At 39.5% G+C, this 22,718-nt stretch overlaps 1 protein-coding gene across 2 annotated transcripts in view; it reads left to right on the forward strand.

Moving 5' to 3' along the window:
- PRKCE (protein kinase C epsilon) overlaps positions 1-22,718 on the forward strand; it is a 368,565-nt gene that overhangs the window by 142,356 nt on the left and 203,491 nt on the right. For both annotated transcript variants that reach the window (XM_056852427.1, XM_056852428.1), the window contains exon 2: positions 11,368-11,431. In XM_056852427.1, the coding sequence (XP_056708405.1) occupies positions 11,368-11,431 (64 nt within the window). The remainder of the gene's footprint in view (positions 1-11,367; positions 11,432-22,718) is intronic.

A 22,718-nucleotide genomic window follows, 5' to 3' on the forward strand; every position in this document is an offset into this window, starting at 1 on the left:
GGATTTTATTATACAAACTAGTAGATGATGAGCTGGTATTGCAAAGCCTTCTTAAACAGGCTACCAAATGTTCAGCACATGGCTACTTTCCCCTCTAATCATTGCAACTGCCCTAGACAGTTCCTCAAAACGTTACACATTTGGATTATGATAACTTTAGGATGTTATCTGCAACCGTAGACCCTTTCTGTTTAACTAAAATAAACTATATTTTATTTGCGGTAGTTTTCCAAAAATAACTTACAAAAGTCACCATTAAGTTGCAATGTAAAACTAGAAGACGGCGACATAAAACATCCAGTAATAAAATGACATTATCAAATAACATAAATACATAAAATTTATAAGTATCACCTAAAGCCACAAAATAAAACCTCTTTTTCATTAAAAAAACGACAACTATCAAGCATAACCATGTCAAGGTAGTGTTGCCAACTTCCAGGTGGGACCTGTAAGTCAACATAGGATTGAACTGTTAAATTACTAGGGAACATGACTTGATGTGTTTGTTTTAATTTTCTTCTTTGTGGATTTTGTCTGATTTTATGTTGACTCCCCATTCAAGCTACACTTATTCAAACCATCTCAGCCTTGCTAATTTTGCATCTGACTTGTTTGCAGGATCTAGTTAGAAAAAAAAGTGCCACCGTTTGTAGAAGCAGAAGTCCCTCCCCCATGTTGGAGTGGTGATGGCTCTCAGCTCCTTTTATTCTTCAGCCTGATCATGGTCAGACCCTCAGGTTATCATGTACACACACACCCTACCTCACCTCTGAAGATGGAGTACACAAAGCAGGGCTTCAGACCATCTAAACCCTCAGGCAGGCTCATATGGCCTATTAACCTTGGAAGGAAAGGCAGGGGGCTCAGTGCCTGTCAAGATTTATTCTTCACTGAACAGGGCCCGTGTGACATTTTCCTGGATCTGTTGCAACTGGGTAATGTGTCTTATCTCCCACACAGCCCCATCCCATCAATACAATTTCATGAGATATGGAAGAATATGTACTATTTGATATCTGAAGTGACATAAACAGACCATATAATAATATTGGGATTGCAGCCTAGGCGAAGTTCCTCTAGTCCCCTAGGCTCTGGTAAAGTGTATGCAATTTCCCACTAACCTTGGGGCTTGCCATTAGATCTCTTTTCAGTTTCTTCTTTCTCAATCCATTGTGAGATAAACACTTTCCTGTCGGCCTTATTACCTCTGAGTTCTGTTTTACTTTAGTTGCTCTACATCTTGGACTGTCTTCACAGGCCAGAGTCTTTCCCTTTGTGAGGGTTAAGCTGAAGTGACAGTTGCTGGAGTATAAAATGTTCTCCTTGCTGAGCAATTGAATCTATTTCCACCAGACCAATTTGGTCAACCTGTGTCACAAGACTTCACTGCCACAAACACATGGATGTTTAAGACGATTTTCATAAAGCAGGTGTGGGGGGTATACCATTTATGGGCCTGGTTCAGAGTCTGCAGTGGGATTAGCCATCCAGTCCTTAGGAGTTAAGCAATGTCTTCATATTATGTAACTGGAATAAAAATGGTTTCTGTAGATCCAAACCCTTGTTTTTGGATGCTGCTGCTTCCCCATCCCTTCAGGCTGGCTGCTCTGCATTCATTTGTTGATGCTTTGGTAATGATTTTCAATAGTCATCCATCGGTGTTGTGCTATAGTAGTGGAAGGCTGTTTAGCATGGACTGGTGCCTTTAATTCACACGGTTTGTGTCTTAGGGACATTGTACTTAGCTGTCACTCACTATGCAAAGAATTGATTGTGAAATGTTATGATTCGTCTGTCTGCCAGTTGTTTCCTTTGGCTTGCTCACTCTTTTTAAATGCTATGTCTCTGCATACAAGTATCTTTTGTACAGCAGAATTTGCAAAAATGGCCCACTTAGTAAATCTGGCAAGTCCCAAAAGCAAATAATTCACAGTGTTTTTAGTAGATGGGTTGCCCTTGCACACCTATCTTAGTTATTTCTTAGTGCCTTCTTGAATCAGTGCAGCAGCCCGCAAAGGGGCCCAACCCCTTTTTGAGTGTATAAACATTTGAATGTATAGACAGTTACATAAATAGCTACCAACCTGCTCAATTGTGATAGTAATTAACCCTTCCAGGTGACCATGAAGGGATCACTACTATCACAATTGAGCAGGCTGGTAGCTACTTACAAGCCTGATAAAGGTAAGAATTCTGTACTGTGTTTTATAGGTTCAAATCCCTTCTCTGCTATGAAGTTCACCAGGTGACCTTGGGCCAGTCACTCCTGTTCAGTCTAGCCCAGTGGTTCTCAACCTTTTCTCCCTCTCTCATAATACTAGAACGTGGGGTCATTTGCTGAAGCTGGAGGGTGAGAGATTCAAAACAGATAAAAGGAAGTATTTCTTCACACAACACATAATTAAATTGTGGAACTCCCTGCCCCAGGATGTCGTGATGGCTGCCAACTTGGAAGACTTCAAGAGGAGAGTGGACATGTTCATGGAGGAGATGGCTATTCATGGCTACTAGTAAAAATGGATACTAGTCGTGATGCATACCTATTTTCTCCAGGATCAGAGGAGCATGCCTATTATATTATGTTCTTTGGAACACAGATAGGACAGTGCTGCAATCGTCTTGTTTGTGGACTTCCTAGAGGCACCTGGTTGGCCACTGTGTGAACAGACTGCTGGACTAGATGGACCTTGGTCTGATCCAGCATGGCCTTTCTTATGTTCTTATGTTAACAATTAACTTGCCTTCTTTTGTCCCTTTGATCTGATGTGGTTGATGTTTTCACCTCACCCTCAAACCATTGTGACACATTTACCCACAGATTGGGGTAAAAAGTAGCTTATTGCCCTACCTTGCAAGGAAGAGGGGCAGAAACTGTGCCAAAGCCTCAAAAGAAAACTGAAAATTTCATGGAGAACTTAGCTGGCTAAGCAAAGAGCAAAAACTAAAATACGTGTGATAAAATAGCATAGGGTGCATCAGCTTGCAGTTTTCTCTCAAGTATTGGGTATATTTGGAATTTTGCTCATATACAACTGAGACGTTTATAACTTTTAAATTCAATAAACATGTCAATATTGCACATTTATGTTGTTAAAGCAGTAAAATTAGTTTAGGTTCTATAGGACAGTAAGTATTGCATATATTTCAATTTCTCCCCAAATTTCCATTTTTTCCGGGGGAACAAATGTCAAAATTTAAAACTCAAAACTTCAAAATTTCCAGAAATGCCACATCAGTTTTTTTGAGAGTTCCCCCCAAAGGTTATGGAATTTAGATGGCTATACTGCAATGGTTACAATCTCACTATGGAGAGGTGGTACACTTGGAATCAGATCATTTGGGTCTGGAGTCATCATACTACACTTTCATTAAGTTAGTATGCATTCTAAAACTTTGGTGTCATGTGAAATTATCTAAGGACTGGGTCAGTTCCATTTGGTTCCTGCCTAGCTACAAAAATGAAGAGTCAGTTCTGTTCAGAGTTAGATGCACCCATGTCCATTTAAACCAATGGCTTCAGGCATGTTTAATTCTGCATAAATTCAGATTGTGAATGGTAAGAAAATGATCATCGGAATGCCCCTTCTAGGCATATTTGCAAAGGAAGTGTTACTTCAAGTATCAGGGTCCTCTCATACTCTGGTTGTTCAGATTGCTTTGCAGGGGTGGGTAGGTTTTTTTTTGTGTTTTTGTGTTGTTGTTGTTGTTTTTGGTATGGATTGCCAGGGAGGGCATCATCAGGAATAATTCAGTACTGTGAATACAAAGGCCTTATTTCGGAAAAAGCACATTCTAGTTGTGTATCAGGTTTAAATCAGCACTGAACTTCTGTCTTGCTATTTATGTTTATGTGTGAATGTGGAGAAGAGTCATTTGTAATGCAAATGAGCATTCTGACCATTGTAGGTTTGACATCTGCATTACAAAGCAATAGAAGCAAAAGCTTCTTTAAGCTTTCCATATGAAAATGCTCTGAGACTGGCTTTTTCAAGCATGGACCAAAAAGAACCAGAACAGTTTGTAGGTTGATTGTAATTGCTTCTGGTATATTCAGAGTTTTCATCTTTTTCAATTAGTGACTTGTGTATTATTCATGCAAATACTTTAAAGATGAAAAAAAGCTAGCACAGTGTTTTTGTGATCAGTGGCATGTCACATAGCTGAAGGAAGAAGATGCAGTATCGAATTTCAATAGGCAGTATCAAAATGTCACTGTGTGGTTTCATCGCAAAATGGAAAACCTCACATCAATGTGACAGTGTCATCCAGCCTGTGACTAAGCATAACATGTTGTTGTTCAACATCTTTATAAATGATTTGGATGAGGGCATAGAGGGGATGCTTATTAAATTTGCAGATGATACTAAATTGGGAGGGGTAGCAAATACGGTAGAAGACAGGGCCAGGATACAGGATTGACACTGACAGTCTAGAAAACTGGCCTGAAACTAATAAAATTTAAAATTCTGCATTTAAGTGGGAAAAATCAAATGCATAGTTATAGAATGTGGGAGACAATCATTCAGAGTCAGGAAGTCAAGCTGAAGCAATGGAAGGAGCAGGATCTTTGAGTTGCTTGCAGGAGGTCACTGCCTTGTTGCACAGATAAAGTCTGCTTTAGAGGGACAGGAAGTGTATATAAAGGGTCCAGAAAGACCTGTGACCAAGTCTGGAAGTGAGGGATGGAGCAAGGCTACCTGGGCTAAGGAAGCCTGTGCTTTTCCAGCTCTGTTCAAAGTCTCATAGTTCTAGTTCTCCCAATGCTTGGGGGTTCTTTGAAAATTAGGGCTGCCAATCTTAATTTAACAATTAATAAATGGAAACTTTTTAATCACTGATTAGAATTCCCCAATTTGTTTATTTTCTTAACCTGCCCTCTACCCAAGCAGCTCAGAGTGGCATGTATGATTCCCACCCCCTTTTAGCATCACACAGCCCTGTCAATAGGGTTAGAGAGATGGTGGCAAAGTAGAGATCTGAACCCAGGTTTCTAAATCCTAAACTGACAAGTGGGGAGCCGCAAAAAACTTGCAGGAGTGGCTGTCCCATTCCCCCCAGCATTGTTTCCTCCCCTCTTCCCCTACTTTTCTGTCTCTAACTCTTTCTTTCTTCCTCCCTCCACCCCTTCTCTGATTCTCTTTCACACCCATGCCTGTCACTTTCTCTTTCAGCCTCCCCAACCCATCACTCTCTTTCTCTCTCCTTCTGGCCCCCACCTCATAATTCTTTCTCTCACTTTCTGCCCCAACTCCATCACTCTTGCTTTCTCTTTTTCTCCCCAACCTCATCACTATCTTTCTCTCTCTCCCCCCCTACCGCATCACTTTCTTACTCTGTCTTTCTGCCCCCATCCCATCACACCCGTTCTCCTCCCCCACCCTGGTAACCCTCCTATCGCTGCCACTGCAGGGATCAACGTGGCTTCTTTCACCACCACCCTCCACTGCTGATCTCAGCTGTGTGCCCAGCACGGCTCCTGGTGTGCCCGCTGAGGCTCTCCCCCACCATCGCCACTCTCAGTGATGAGCCTGTGCAGCTTTCAGAGGGCCCACTGAAGCTTACCGCAATTGCCACTCACATGAACACATGAAGCTGTCTTATACTGAATCAGACCCTTGGCCCATCAAAGTCAGTATTGTCTACTCAGACTGGCAGCAGCTCTCCAGGGTCTCTGGGTGAGGACTTTCTGTGTGGCCCTGATTAGCGGATTTAGATATCCACAGATGGGGCCACATTTTCATTATTAGATGTATAGATAGATACTCTAATCTCTGCCTTCTGCTAGCTGTTCATTAATTAACTGCTGGGACTCAGATACTGCTGCACAATCATGACGACTTCCTCTAGCTGCAAATTTGATGGGCAGGAAACAAAGTATTTTTTTTTCTGATACTTGGCTTCAAAAGTAGCAGGTAATTCTTTGAAGTCCTGTGTAATCTTGGGAGAGAAGAGGTCTTTCACTGTGTGGGGGATATAGGCATCAACTCTGCTTCTCTCCCTGTCTTCTCGCATACAGAGCTATCAGGAGAAGAGGGAGTTCTTGTCTTGCATTGTTCTCCAAGAGTTGGCAAAGTTTGGGGACCTTCATTGTTCTCACACGGTACACTCCCTGGATAGCGTTGTACTCGGCTCACACCAACTTGCTGGTGGTCCCCGGCTCGAAGAGTGTCCGGCTGTCCTCAACTAGGGCCAGGGCCTTTTCATCCTACGGCTGAGGGCAGCAACATTTTTTTCCAAAACACCTGGCCTCTCTTCCTGTTCCCCTGCTGGATTAGGGGACCCTGGCTGCTTTTAGGAAGGCCGGCCCCTGGCCTCTATGTATTGTGATGAGCGCCATCTGGTTTTTAAACTTAGAGACTGTTGGTTTTAACTTAGATAATTTAGAGCAGCCTTGAGACCAGCTCCAGCCAGAAGGGCGGGATATAAGATTAAAGATAAATTAAAACAAATAAAATAAATTGTTCTCACAATCTCAAAACAAAATGAGAGATTAGATTACCCTTCCCAAATATCCATCATGTGCCAAGTGAAATTTATTTTATTTATTTTCAAAATTCATATCCTGCCTTTCTGCCCTCAAAAGGGTCACTGCCCAAGGTGGCTGGGCAATTTAAAACATAACCTGATTAAATCACATTTTAAAACTATTAAAATTGGTGATGTGATTGGTCTCACTCTTTGCACTGGGTGTCTAACTCTTCTTCTACAGAAGGAAGGGGAATTATGCAGTGACGACGGAAAAGAATGAGCCAAAATTCATATGGGCTCCTTGTGAGACAGAAAGGGTGTGCTGCTGAAAGTGTGATCTGAATCACACCTTTCTAAGCCTGTTGACTTTAATGGACTCAGAAGTGTGTAGCTCTGCCTAGGATTGCACTGTCTGAGACCAATACTGTGTCCATCCACGTTTTTATAGCCTTGGGGAAGAACCTGCAAATAGTTTGCCAAGATGGTGAAATGAGGACAAGAGGGGCCTTTCCTTGTGCTGCTTGGGGGAGGTGCAAATGCAAGTCTCAGGTCATTCTTGTGCTGAGAAAACAAATAATATCATCCAAGATGTTATATGGAATTATGCTAGTGCATTTCCCAAGAGGCCAGTTCTTCTCTGCTTCCCAGCAATGATGTAATCTTGGCAGGATATGGTAAGTTCTCACTTTACTGAGACATTACCATAAATAATTAAAACTGTATTTGTCAGTTCTAATGATCAAAGTGCAATTTCTGAGACCTTTTAAGACTCAGTGTCTTCTTATATGCTTAGTTCCTTAATCAAGGATAGAGACCAGTCACCAGTGTGAGTTAACATGTTCCCTTTACAATGCATGTAATTTAGAGCCCCCAGGATCTTTTATTTTTCTGTCATAGATATTACATATGAACTGGGGGGGGGGGGGAGAAGAATGCCTTGAACATTGCTTTCCCTTATTTATTTTTTCATTTTTAGTTTGTATTCTATATGCACAGATTCCAGGACTAAGAATGTTATATTAGTAGGTTAATCAACTATTGGTGTGAACCTCTGCATGGTCACTCAGAAGTAAATCCCAGGATTTAATGAGGATTTACTATGCACACTTACTTAGTCTTACTGAAGTTAATGAGCTTTAATTCCAAGTAAAGTGCATGGTATTGACTGTAGAAGCTTTTGCTTCTAGGGTTGCCAGGTCCCTCTTCGCCACCGGCAGGAGATTTTTGGGGCGGAGCCTGAGGAGGGGGGTTGGGGAGGGGAGGGGCTTCAATGCCATAGAGTTCAATTGCCAAAGCGGCCATTTTTCTCCAGGTGATCTGATCTCTATCGGCTGGAGATCAGTTGTATTAGCAGGAAATCTCCTGCTATTACCTGGCAGTTTGCAACCCTATTTGCTGCTAACCTGCTTTCTGTCCCATATACTAGCACTAGCTTAAAAATTAACTTCACAGAAATTCAGAGCAGAGAAATTGTCATTTATATTGTCGAAGGCTTTCATGGTCAGAGTTCATTGGTTCTTGTAGGTTATCCGGGCTGTGTGACCGTGGTCTTGGTTTTTTCTTTCCTGACGTTTCGCCAGCAGCTGTGGCAGGCATCTTCAGAGGAGTAACACTGAAGGACAGTGTCTCTCAGTGTCAAGTGTGTAGGAAGAGTAATATATAGTCAGAAAGGGGTTGGGTTTGAGCTGAATCATTGTCCTGCAAAAAGTACCTACTGTCAATTAAAAGACCTGTAATTGTGGACAGTTTTCCCAGTGCTGCTTGTGGACTTCTGGAGGCATCGTTAGGAAATAGGATGCTAGATTAGATAGACCTTTGTTTTGATCCAACACGGGTTTTTTTTTGTTTTGTTTTGTTTTTTGATGTTCAGTGCTTAAACCTGTAAGTCTTGGCCAGTTCCCTGTGTAAACTGAGAGTGTTTCTTAGAAGGGCTACCCCACAGCCTCTGAAGCACACATGGGATCCTTAGCAAATAAATAAGGATTCTCTGACAAAACAAATGGATATTCAAAGAGTTCCCTGGGAGTGGTAAGTTTTCTCACTTCTGTAGTCTAGCATCACCTTTGTCTAATGGATAATGTAATGAACATGGATAACATTATGAACACAACTGAAATCTTTGGGCCTAACAATAAACAAGCTTTTCCCCTTTTTGATAGTACACTGACTGATAAGGAATGGTCTTGAGTCTGGTTTAAAACTGGTACAAGGACATCCATCGCTCAAAAGATGATATGAGTTCTCACTGTAATTATGATCAACTGAAAGTGTTTTGCCTTGAATGGTTTCACCCCCTGTTAAAACTAGTGAAACTAGTTTAAAACTGTGGTTATGACACTGGTTAAATTTGGCACCCACTAACAAATTCCGCTAGGAACAGAAAAGGGGCAACATGGATGTTAACCTGAGAACAGAAAATAGGAGACGGGCGGGGCTGTCACCATTTGTGGTCTGTACACATGTTAGATAGACACATGTCTTATGTGAATAGGAAAACGAGATTGGGAGTCACACAGAACAGACTGGCAACTTCTCCCCCAACATCTCTCACTACATCCTGGCAGAAGCTGCTAAGTTAGGAGGGGGTTTCAGAGGGTAGCCATGTTGGTCTGCAGTAGAACAGCTAGAAGGGGATATGCCTGAAATGTGGAATTTGAACATTGGATTCTCTTTTAAAGGAATGTAGATGGAAGCAAGGATTTAGCAGAATAATCAGAGAAAGTTTATTGAGAGGAGCCAGTGTAATAACACACAAAGGAATATTCATGTACATAAATGATAAGCAGCACAGAAATACCAACACTCGCACATTTTTTATCCATTGTGCAGAATATACCTCAATGAATAGAGAGCTAAAGAATGGGCGAGAAGAGAAGGGACAAGAACAGAGGTAGATATATATGCTGTAGTGTCTGAGGAAGTCATCTGGAGTAGCTTATAGTGATCTGGGGGTTCAAAGATCCAAGCAGACTTTGGATGTACACCAACTTGAACAATAGGAATTCCAGGAGGGGTTGTTTGGCAAGGGTGACAAGCAGGAATCCAGGTAGCAGTTGGGGTAATAAATTCAATAGATGACCTGAAGGTAGAGCAGGATTGAGGGAAATCAAGCAAGCTTAGGCCCTCAGGATGCATAGTTGAAGCCAAGCACAAGTTGGATGGTTGAGGAGCAACTGTTCTTATAGTGTCCTCCAGAAAACTGGCTCAAAGGGGAGGAAGAAGGGAGGACTTGAGGCTAGAGGGTCTAGGAGGCTGCATCTCTTGAAACAGTCTGTTTTCACTAATGGATGGTGTTCTCCAGAGGTTCTTTTTTTCGAGACCAGACAACAGGGCATTGTACTTTGGTTGAACCAAAACTTCTTAGAATAATAGCGACAAAGCTGACCACGCCTGATTGAATGAACTAGCTGGCTGCTATACTGCATGATTAAACTTCAGTTAATTAGTAAAACACAGTATGCTCCTGCCTGTTATTTTGCAGTTCCTGGTGTGTCCAGCCAAATACCCATGTGTATTGAATTCACTATTTGCCATATAGCTACTGCATAGATGATATCACCTCTCCCTCTTATGTCTTTTTTCTGAGATGAGCTAAAAATGCCATTTTTAAATTACTGTTTGTGTGCCAGCTCAAGATAAAATTGACAATTAGAGAGGTGGTATTCTTAGCAGCTATATGCCTATAGAACTTCCTCACCCTAGAGACTTGCTATCATCTCAGCAACTTTCAAAGTGGCTTCGCACATTGCAAAATGTGGCATAAAGAAGATCTGCAGGTGACATGTGCTTCAACTTTTCACTCTCCTAGTGTAACCTCCAAAGGAGGAACTTGTTTTTAGAACACATACCTTTTCACTCAGGTGATGTGTGAATGGCATATGCACAGTTCCCTGCAGATGAGTTTGCAAGTCCTCCTTTATACTAGAAGCTTACAAAATGGATGCATGAGTCAATTGTACATCCACTTTTTGCCACATCTATTCAAACTTCGTCAGGTTTTGGGGAGAGCCAAGCAGGCAGAGCTTTGAAAGCGTTTAGCATTTATTGCTTTTACTGTAATGTTAATGGGCTATTTTATATTTGCTTTATATACCTCTATATACCTACCCTGAGATTCTGAATAAGCAAAATTATACATTCAGTATTTTTTTAAAAAAGTGCTAGATGCAAGTCCGGTAGACCCTTAGAGACCAGCAAGAACTTTGGGGGCATAAGCTTTCAAGAGTTAAAGCTCCCTTCATCACATATTATTTAAAAAGAGTTATCTTTACTTATTCTCCATTTCACCAATTTAAAAACTAAGGGTCCTGGTGTGTGTGTGTTAAGTGCCGTCAAGTCGCTTCCAACTCATGGCAACCCTATGAATGAAAGTCCTCCAAAATGTCCTATCTTTGACAGCCTTGCTCAGATCTTGCAAATTGAAGGCTGTGGCTTCCTTTATTGAGTCAATCCATCTCTTGTTGTGTCTTCCTCTTTTCCTGCTGCCCTCAACTTTTCCTAGCATGACTGTCTTTTCCAGTGACTCTTGTAAGGACCTGGTAAGGGTCCTTACAAGGTTCAAATCCAGAGATTCAATGAAACATTCACAAGAATCCTATCATGTCAAATTTGCCAAGCCTGTCTGGGTTGAGATGGTAATGGCATCAGCATCCACTGTCATCTTCAAGTCTTTATAACTACTGACTGTCCTACATATATTGAGCATGCTGCCAGGACTTAACTGTCAGTACCATTATAAGCAGAGTTGCACCCTTGAATGGAAGACAGAAGGCTTAGAAGGCTGTTTAGGGTTCTACGATATGACATTTAGCAATACACAAAAGAACCCCCTACAAAAAGAGCAGAATTTAAATCCTGCATAATAGTGATAAACATTTTTGCTTTGTTTAACTGCAGATTGATTTGGAGCCAGAAGGAAGAGTGTATGTCATCATAGATCTTTCAGGCTCGTCAGGTGAAGGTAAGGTAGCACAATTTTACTGTATTCACTCATATACTGTTACACATTATATTTTAACCCACTGAATGGGTTGATGCCGTACCACTATTGAAGCTCAGTAACTGTATACCTGGACTGCTCCACACATCATTGGATACGGTGCTGTCACTGTAGGGTAGCAACTGGATTTTACTGTGGGGACAAGCTGAATATTTAACCTCGATCCAGCTTCACATGTTACAAAATATTGATATTAAAACATGCTATAGATACATTTTTGTTATACTTTGTATGGCTTTGAAATAAAAGAGGTATGTTGGCATGTGTTTAAAGTATAGCTTGGTTGGTCCAGCAGTGAATTGACGTTTGCATTAGCTGTGACACTTTTAAACTGCTATAATAACAAATAAATATGCTAGCAGGCAAGGTAATGATTGCTGAAGCTCCTGATTTAGGGAAATGGCTTCTAAAGGTGTGCAAGTTTATTGAATGGTGATAATGAAGCTATTACTGTCTTCTGTAAACCAGAAGACTTGAAAAATCAAAGCCTTCATGTTGGAAGACATAAATGTAATGACTAATTAGCTAACAACTGATACATCTAACAACATATCAATTACCCACTTTCCTAAAAACAAGTCTGCTTTTTGCCTAAACAGAAACAGGGCAGATACTGTATTGTGTGTCTTCTAAGAAGACTTCATAAGGACTTCTGTTGTGTGCTAAGAAGCTGAGAGTGTTTTATTTTCTGGTTTGGGTTTGAGCTTAGTCTCTGCCTTTTTGCTGCTTAATGTGTACGGATACTGTGCCTTTGTAAACATGGTGCTTTCCAGCTTGGCATCGCACAGTCTCTGCTAGAAAGGGGAATGAGAGAGGATCAGAGGGAAACTTAACTTTCTGTGCTTTATCATGATGGTGTTCAAAATTAATAATCGCAGTACTTGAATAATTAGTAGTTCACAAAAGTACGTGCTGTGCTCAGATCTTGTTATTTGCTTTTTACATTTGTGGTTAATTCCCATCTATCTTTTTAAAGGCCTGTATGATTTTTGTGTTCTGCTTTTTACAACTGGAAAAAAAAAATCTGACGTACCCCACTCGTACACAGGACACCTAACAGATGTAACTATGTATACACCTAACAGATGTACAGTATAATCACAAACAAAGTTACATCTTTGAGTCCACTGAAGTCAATGAGTTTAGAAGGTTTTGATTCTCCCATAACCTCCCTCTTCCCCCGGCAGGTTAGACTCCATTAAAAGCTCTGGCAAATAAGATGGGCTTGAAATGCCTCCTGAAAGTTGCAAAAGACAGCCCCCCCCCTGCTGCAGCTGTTTCCATAATGTAGGATCTAGCATACTCTGTAGGGTTGCCAAGTCCCTCTTCGCCATCGGCGGGAGGTTTGGGGGCGGAGCCTGAGGAGGACAGGGTTTGGGGAGGGAAGGGACTTCAATACCATAGAGTCCAATTGCCAAAGTGGCCATTTTCTCCAGGTGAACTGATCTCTATCAGCTGAAGATCAGTTGTAATAGCAGGAGATCTTCTGCTATTACCTGGAGGTTGGCAACCCTAATGCTCTGGTTGATCCCAGGATGACTACTTTCAGTGGGGGAACAGCCAGTAAGTGGCACCGTGAAGTTCATAGCTGGCATCTAGGGGAATATGCTGTTAATGATTTAATATAATTTGGCATTTTGAGCTGCAGTAAGAGTGGGTAGGCAACGTAGTCCCACTCTGCTGACAGAAATCCCTTCCAGAAATTCATTTATAAGTGGTTTCAAACAAACTTTGGTCCCAGGTGTATTATGTGATTGATACAGTCACATGAAGGACCTCTCCTCCATATTTAATTTAGCATTCAAATGTGATCATACCTATTAGCAGAGAAGGGATGATTTAATACCAGCTGAACAATTAAGTGGACTACAACCCTTGTTCTAGAGAATAAACCAGTTCTTCCATATCACATGGCTTGTTTTGTCTGTTTTCTCAAATATGTCCAATGTCTGGAACTACTGATGTACATGGTATGGGTTTGTTTATAAAGGAATTCCACAGAAAATAATCCAATTGTTGTACATAAAAAGACTTCTATTAAAAATAAATTCAAGATAGTCCTGTTAAAATGTAGTTTGCATGAATTGGGGCTGCTTAAATGAGTGAAGAAAAGGATTTGCTGTGCCAAGAGCCAAACTAAAACCAATGCTCAAGCATTTTAGCCTCACAATGGGTGAACATGCCTCTCTGATCAAGCTATTGTTAAGTCTGCTACTTGCCCTTATGGATGGTACTTGAGTATATATGTACGTGCTTGATTTAATTTCAACAATAAATGGTAGTGTTTACATTTCAGCTGATTTATGTACGAAGTATAAATGTATAGTGATAATAGGATTTTAAACATTTTAGTATGTTTTCACAGTTGAATATTTGGAAATATTTATTTTTTAATTTCATTTTTTAAAATGAAGCCGTTTCGAGACTCCTTATGGTACAGAAAAGCGGATATAAAAACCAACTCTTCTTCTTTATTAGCTTTAATAATACTCCTGATCTCGGGTGAAATATTTCTGGGAGCTGGGCAGGTGAATGTGGGTACCAGGACCTACTTAGCCACTAATTAAGTCTGTGTCTTTGGGGAAAGTCCCTATCAACATCTGTTTCTAATATGTGACAGTGCCTACTTTTGAAGTTGTTGGGTTTTTTTTAATCACTTGGTATAAATTCTACATGAACAACTGATAATGTGAGATTACCATTGCACTGTATAGATCTCTTTTGACATCTCTAGATCTTGGCCCTGTCCTGTGGATCTAAATGGCAGATTATGAAAACAAATTCATCTGTGGAACAAACTCTGAATTTCCAAAACAAAGTATTATATATTGTCTCTGTTACACTGCACTGGTAAGAGACCATGAAAGACGGGGAAAACAGGACTTCCGGTGGTGCCGTTGGAGAGAGCACTCCATTTCCCCAGGTTGTCCTGGGAGAAATCCAAGTTTGCGTTATTTTTGGGGTACATAGATACCCCAATCCGACCCTTGCAAGTGGGTTGGAAAGCAGGAACTCCCTGCAGCCCGCAAACGCGGTTTGACCTCCTAGGTACTCTGAGGGGGCTTTTTTAAGCCCCTCGGAGTCCTAGACGCCGGTCCTGCGAGGGCACTAGGGAAGGACATCGCTAAAACGCAACTTTGGCAGCAAGCTCTACCCTCCACCGCCTTAATACCAACATAAGGACTACATAAAGAAAAGAACCTCACCTCTTGACACCCAAGTGAGTACAAAAGAACTCTTCGTCTACTTACTAGAAATTTGAACAGACGGGAGGCTGATAAGAATATTTCTGGGACCCCCACCCCTCCATAATCCGAACTGAAAAAGTTTGATCTGAGTTAGTCATCGGGATTAGCGACAGGAGCCTTATCGGATCGATCAGCCTAAACCATAACAAAGAGTCGGAAGGATACCTTTTAGACTGACAAGAATTATCACCAATGAGAAGGTCCGAAGGAAGGGGAGGGTGATTTCTCTTCCTGATTTTCCGGCGAATTCCTGCCACGTTTGCAGTAAGGGAGTGCCTAGAACGGAAGACTCTCTATAACACCCTCTCTATCATTGGAACTAAAACAACAGGAAGTAGCCGCGGGACTGAATATCCGTCGCACTCGAGTTACTTTCAAATCATTCCTGAAGGAATAACCATCGAGAAGAGGCGATAGAAGGTCTGCAGCACTAGTAACTTCCTGTTTACTTCCTGATTAATCCGATCTAGAGCGACCGAAAAAACTCACTGGTATTTTAAAACTTTAAAATGCAATTTTAAAGCCAATTTCGACTCTTTTCAACCCGAAAAAATTATTAGGCTGATCTTTGAACTATCATCTTTTAACCAGCACCTTAAAGGCCCTGTCGGTGGACATGTATTTTACCAGCTTTTTTTGAATGTAAATGTCTCGACCCCGCTCTGGCTCACTACATAGCCCTGCCTATACTAAACTAAGGGACTCTTTACAAACCTCGACCATGGAAAAAAAGTTACAGGATATGCTAACTAAACAAACTGAGGCAACAAATAAACAGTTTGAACAGATGTCTACACAGATGGCACAGTTGACTTCTATGATGACAAATCTTGGTCAAGCATCCCAAGCTATTAATCAGAAGTTGGATGTGGTCACTGGAGACTTGAAAGAAGTAAAAACTCAAATGATTGTTATGAAGACAGATATGCAAGCGATGGATGTATCAATTAAGAAAGTGATGGATGAGCACAAGGACACAAAGAAAAAATTAACAAGCCAAGAAAAACAGATTGAAACAATACAAGCGGATCAGATGGCGGCAAAAAATCAAATGGCAATGATGGAGATGAGAGTGAAAGAGACCAACCTTCGTATACGCAATTTTCCAGATATGATGGGAGATAATAAAGAATCTGCAATACCAAATTTGGCCTACTTATTTCAGATAGATGAACAAGAATTAAAACAAGCCATTAATAGAATATACAGGATACCACTACCTGCTAGAATGAGAAGATCTAAGCCAAGAGATTTGATGATAGTGTTCTATGACACCAGAGTTAAAGACAAGATTATGAAGATTCATTATGAAAATCCAGTGTCAGCAGGAGACTCCTCTCTTATACTACTGAAGGATATTCCAAGGCATCTACTTTCACAGAGGAATAACTACAAAGACTTTGTGTCTATACTGAAAGCTAATGGCATCAAATATCATTGGATTATGCCACAAGGTTTGGCTTTCACCTATAAGGAAGTGAAAACGACAATTCTATCCCAAGCAGATGTGGGGAAATTTTTGAGAAAATATAAAATGGACCTTAAAGAATTACCTGGAGAGAAGGAGGAAGAAGAAGAGGAAGAAGAAGAGGTACAGGGTGCAGAAGGTGGTACTAAATTATAGACTTTTTATTTTGCTAAAAAATACTACATTATGGCAAAAGCAATTTCTTGGAATGTAAATGGACTGAATGAGAAAACTAAAAGGGCCAGAATCTTCAAATATCTACAGAAATATAAATACTCCCTAATTTGCCTACAAGAAACCCATATAGCTTCAAAGCATAAAAAATACTTGGAGAAACAGGTGCTTGGACAGGCATTTATTGCTTCTGCTAAAACTAAAACAAAGGGAGTGGTAATCTATGCCCACCCCAGTCTCTGTCCAGAACTAGTATATAAAGACAATGAAGGAAGAATTGTAATTATCAGAACTAAAATATTGGGACAAAGGACAATAGTGGTTGGAATCTATGCACCCAATGAAGGGAAAAAATCCTTCTATGAAAAATTACATGACCTGATAACCCAGTACGCACAAGACCAAATTTTATTGATGGGCGACTTTAATGGAATTATTCTCCCATCTCTGGACAAAAAATCAAAAGCAAAAGATATCAATGATGGATGCTTGCCTAAAACTTTCTTTGCCATGGCTTCAGAATTAGAATTACAAGACATTTGGAGAACAATGAATACAACAGCTAAAGAATACACCTTTTATTCAGCAAGACACGATTCACACTCCAGAATCGATATGATATGGGCCAGTAAATCAATTTTCACGCAACTACGTAAAATTCATATTTTACCTAGAACTTTTTCTGATCACAATCCTGTTACCTTTGATTGAAACAATAAACAAGCATTTAGATGGCGAATGAATGATAAACTTTTAAAAGACAACAAGATACAAAAGGAATTACAGGTTTTAATGAAAGACTTTTTTGAAATTAACCTTAATGGGGAAACTTCTTTAAATACAGTTTGGGACGCATTCAAAGCTGTTCTGAGAGGTTTTATGATACAGAAACACTCGGCCTGGAAGAAGACTCAATTGCAATTTACAAACAACATACTTTGGAATTTACAAAATTTGGAGCAGAAATTGGTAATGGTAACACAGGAAGAGGAGAGAAGAGAAATTCAAATACAGATTTCTGCATCTAAACACCAATTAAATTTGGTAATAATGGAGGAAATGAATAAAAATCTGAAACTTGCTAAACAAAAGTATTTTGAATATGCAAATAAACCAGGAAAATTTTTAGCAATACAACTGAAGGACTCATTTCAAAAGAAGATTATAACAAAAATCCAAACTGCTAAAGGACCAGTTTATTCAACTTCAGAAATTCAGAAAGAATTTGTTTCATTTTACTCTAAGTTATATCAGAAAGAAAATACTCCAAAACAGAAAATAGATAAATTTCTAAACTCAATACAGATGAAAGCTTTGTCAATGAACCAGAGAGAATGTATTGAAGCTCCAGTAACAAGGGAAGAAATACAAGAAGCAATATTGAGACAAAAAACGGATAAAACACCTGGACCAGATGGAATTACTGCACTATTTTATAGAATATTTAGTGACAATTTAGTTGGATTTTTTGGTTCACTTTACAATGCAATTTTGGACGAGGGAACATCCCCGGAGACTTGGTCACACGCATTTATATCACTGATACCCAAAGAAGGAAGAGATCCAGAAAAAACATCTAATTACAGACCTATATCGCTCTTAAATGTGGATTACAAAATTTTTGCTTCGGTTTTGGCATGTAGGATAAAGCAATTTATTAAGGATCTTATACATGAGGACCAAGCAGGTTTTATACCAGGAAGGCAAATAAAAGACAATGTAAGAATTTTACTAGATTCACTGGAATATTATGACCATAATATTCAACAAACTGCGGCTTTTGTATTTTTGGATGCAGAAAAAGCCTTTGATATGGTCTCTTGGAACTTTTTGAAACGGATTTTGGATAAATTGAATTTTGGAGATCGTTTTCAGAAAGGTATATCGGCTATTTATACCTCCCAACAAGCTAGAATTTTGGTTAATGAATCAATGTCAGATAACTGCCAAATCACGAAAGGGACTAGACAGGGATGTCCCTTGTCTCCACTTTTATTTTTGTTGGTGTTGGAACCGCTATGTGTGAAACTAAGAAGTATGGAGGACATCCGCGGGCTAAGAATTAAAAAACATGAATTTAAGTTGAGAGCATTCGCGGATGACCTACTGCTAATTTTGGAAAATCCAACACAGTCAATGAATATACTTCAGGAGACTTTGGATGATTTTGGAAAAGTATCAGGCTTTAAAGTGAATCAAGAAAAAACAAAGATAATATTTAAAAATTTATCGGAAATACAACAACAGGAATTTATATCATATACTGGCTGGGAGAAAGCTAACAAAGTTAAATACCTGGGAATTTGGATCACTGCAAAGAATAAAGATCTGTTAACCAACAATTACCTCAAGTTATGGGGTAAGATTAAAACTGATATGATTATATGGTCAAACAAAAAATTGTCATTAATGGGACGTATCTCAACGATCCAAATGAATGTCTTACCGAGGATGCTCTTCTTATTCCAAAATTTACCAATAATATCACAAACAAAATATTTTGAAACTTGGAGGAAAGACATTTCAAACTTCATCTGGCAAGGAAAAAAACCAAGGACTGCTTATAAATACTTGGTGGATCTAAAAACTAGAGGAGGTTTAGCACTGCCTAACTTTCAACTCTATGCTGAAGCGGTAGCTTTAGTATGGCTAAAAGACTGGATGAATTTGTCAAATGTACGTTTGCTAGACTTGGAAGGTTATAATAACTTAAGTGGATGGCATGGTTATTTGTGGTATGATAAAATTAAATTACAAGCAACATTCCGTAATCATATAATCAGGTCCTCTCTACTTCGTATTTGGATGAGATATAAACACATTTTGGAACCAGAAACACCGATGTGGATATCGCCCCAAGAAATGCTAACTTTGCGCCCACTTAGACCAGACAAATTTATTACTTATCAAGATCTAATTAATTGGGAAGGAAAGAAATGCTCACTAAAAGACTTTCAACTGCTTAAGGATGATTTACAATGGCTTCAATATTACCAAATCAAATCAGTTTTTGTACAAGATGCAAAAAAAGGTTTCTCTAAAGAAAAATCTCCTTTTCAAAGGATTCTACTAGACAATAATACAAAGCTGATTTCTAAAATGTATAATCTCCTTTTAACAATATACTGTGAGCAGGACACGATTAAACCAACTATGATCGATTGGGCTCAAAATGTGGGACATGATATTGTTTTAAATAAATGGGAAAGATTATGGTCTAAAGATTTAAAAGGAATAAAAGCACAGTCAGTGCGAGAAAACATCTATAAAATGATGTATAGATGGTATCTAACACCCAAGAAAATTGCAAAGATTTATAAAACGATGTCCCCTACTTGTTGGAAATGTAACAAAGAAATTGGTTCCTTTTATCACATGTGGTGGACCTGTGACAAAGCCAAAGACTTCTGGGACATGATTTATAACGAACTGAGATTAATACTACAAAAGAATATATCCAAAACACCAGAAATGATGTTATTGAGTATGATTCCAGACGACTTAGCAACACAAAGAACCTTTTTGATATATGCCACAACAGCTGCGAGACTGCTTTATGCAGCGAAATGGAAAGGGCTAGAAACTCCAGAGAAAAAAGACTGGATTGTTAAAATGTTTGAAGTGGCAGAAATGGCAAAACTCACAGCTATTCTAAATGAAGAAAATGACGTTTGGTTTTTGGGGGAATGGGGGGCGTGGATGCATTATTGTGAATATGAGTTAAAATTGGGAAGGATGGAAGAATATTTTCTAATCTGATCCAGAGGATTATTTTTGATTTTTTTTTATATTGAATAAGCATAATTATATTTACTAACAGATTATGGTTTTTTATATATGGTATTGATATTTTATCAAGATTAGATTACCTATGACGGGAGGAACTTTTTATTAAGAGGCAGATAGAGGTGATGGGGAAGTCAAAAAAATTTTCCATTTCTTTTTTTTCTTTTTTCTTTTCTCTTTTTTATTATATGATATGGAATTATAACAACTTTAGGTTAGAATTGAAATTCGATATTGTTATAGATGTTGTTTAATGCAATGGAAAATTTCTATCATAAAACCCAATAAAATTTATATAAAAAAAAAAAAACGGGGAAAACAGGAGTAAGAGAGTATGAAAGAAAACAACAACAGGAGTATAGAAACTGTTCCAGCTGCTCCATTATCTGTTCTGGCAGCATGATCGTCTTTCTTCTTCTTGCTGCATCTAAGTTCTGGGATTCACTTTTTGTCATATTTCATGTCAACATCTCACTTTAGAAGCAGAGGATTTGTGTTTGTGTGTGTTTATGTATGTGCATGCACCCTGCTGAGATTGACTTGAGTCAGATTTGGCCTACTTTATAATCTCCAGCTCTGGTCATCACTGAGTCAGCAACTTGGAAGTGAAATAATTTCCATTCTCTCTTCTTCGATTGAAGACAACAATCTTAACAGCACAACATTCCTCCTTCTTTGTCTCTTCTTTATTTTGGCAGTAGTCCAGGACTACATTGATTTTCCTTCTCTTTTCCACAAGCCTTATTTTTGCAAAGGAGAGTACCAAACTGTTTTTCCTCCTTGTCCTCTTATAGTAATCCCTTATCCCCTTGTAGTAGTTCATTTAATTTACTCCTGTTTGTGTGAAACTTTAAATATGAATCTGAACGTGTGAAAAGAATGTTGCCTCATTCTGATAATGCAAGGTTGCAAACTTGTTAACTTTGAGACAATAGTGAGCAATACCGGTAATTTAGATCAACCAAAAGACCACAAAACCACTTGTATTAACAAACAAGGTGCAATCTTTCAAGCTCCCTGGAGCTCTGTCAGGCTGATTGTTCAGTACACAAGAAAAAAGGGGGAATGGTGGGGGAAGTATGTTGTTCAAGGCACAGTGGTCCTAAGATATGAGGGAAGAACTGTGTATATCCCCTGAATTCCTTTGGGAGAAGGTTGAGTTCAAAATATAGTTGCCCCACACAACTGGTTGTTCACTGTGAAACAGAATAGTGGACTAGATGGACCACTGGTCTGATCCCATAGGCTTTTCTTATGATTCCTAGGTACCAATACCACTGCCTACAGAATTGGTTGGCTTCTCCCATTTTGTTTGCGTTTAAACATTTGACAAACTAACTATAATGCTGTGGTAGCGTTCATTATTTGCATATTCAAGGTACTAAGTTCAATCCCCATAATCTCTGGCTAAAAGATCTCGGGGAGCATAGCTGAAGAGATCGTCTCCCTTCAAACGCAGTGAGCTGTTGCCATGTTGGGTTACATGGACACATAGCAGTTACTTAGAACTATATTTGTCATGACTGAAGGTGATCAGTTAAGAGTGCTAGATTTTGAAGACAAGGTTGTTACTTGACTAAAAATTGCCAACCTCTCATTGGACCTCTTCCACCCTTATCCTGAGTATGGAGGTGGGTCTGATTGTATTGGTAGTGACTATATTACCGAGCAAGTGGCAATCCTCACACCCTGATGGGCCAGGCCCCTTAGCCATTAAACTTAGTTATGAGAAGGAGCAGAAATGGCAAGGAAACACTTATGATAAGTACTATATATAGTAGAAGGACAGGGTGTAAATATCTTAGAGAAATACAGTTGGCACTGGGGCATTCTTCAGGTGAAAAAGGAAATAGGGATCTATCAGCCCTGTAATTGGCTGACTCCTTGAGATTTGCTGACCTGCTGCCTTTACTTGGTCTGCAATGCAGTACCTGTGGCACTTCAGTCTTCAGCTGCTTCTGCTTCCATATTCTCTACACATGTGATCCAGGTATGGTCAACTGCAGCCCTAAATATGGCTGTGTCCAAATTAACCCCCAGTTACCAGTTGGTTTCCTGGCTCAATCCCGATATGCTGATAAATTGACTTGGAGTCGGCAGGCAGTTCTTTCTTTTTTATCTCTCTTTAGGGATGGGGTGTGCCTCTGGCTGTGAGAATGGTTATTCTAATAATGTGTTAGTTTCTTGTTAATGCTTTTCCAGTTTGTTTGGTTTCTTTTCAAGTCCACTTAGCATCTGCTGATGCGCTTCAATCAGTATGCAAGTAAATCCTTTGTCTTGGAGCCACTACCATTTCCCTCGCTTCCATATTTGGTCCAAAAGCTTGATAATGATTCATATCCTCCCTTGGATTTCCGTTTGCAATGCCTTCTCAAGTCACATTTTGTTGCATTAAGCACTGGCGGGAGAGGTGATAAATTATGTTTGTCTAGTTGCTTTCCTTTTAAGTGATAACACAGGTTCACATTTCAGCACAAGGGTGAGAAGATTAAGTTTCAATAAAATATCACAACTCAGAAGTGTATGTGGGATGTATATATTTGCATGTCACCAAGAGCAGCACATTAAAACT

The sequence above is a fragment of the Euleptes europaea genome, chromosome 7 (assembly GCF_029931775.1).
Source record: "Euleptes europaea isolate rEulEur1 chromosome 7, rEulEur1.hap1, whole genome shotgun sequence".
NCBI classification, from domain to species: Eukaryota; Metazoa; Chordata; class Lepidosauria; order Squamata; family Sphaerodactylidae; genus Euleptes; species Euleptes europaea.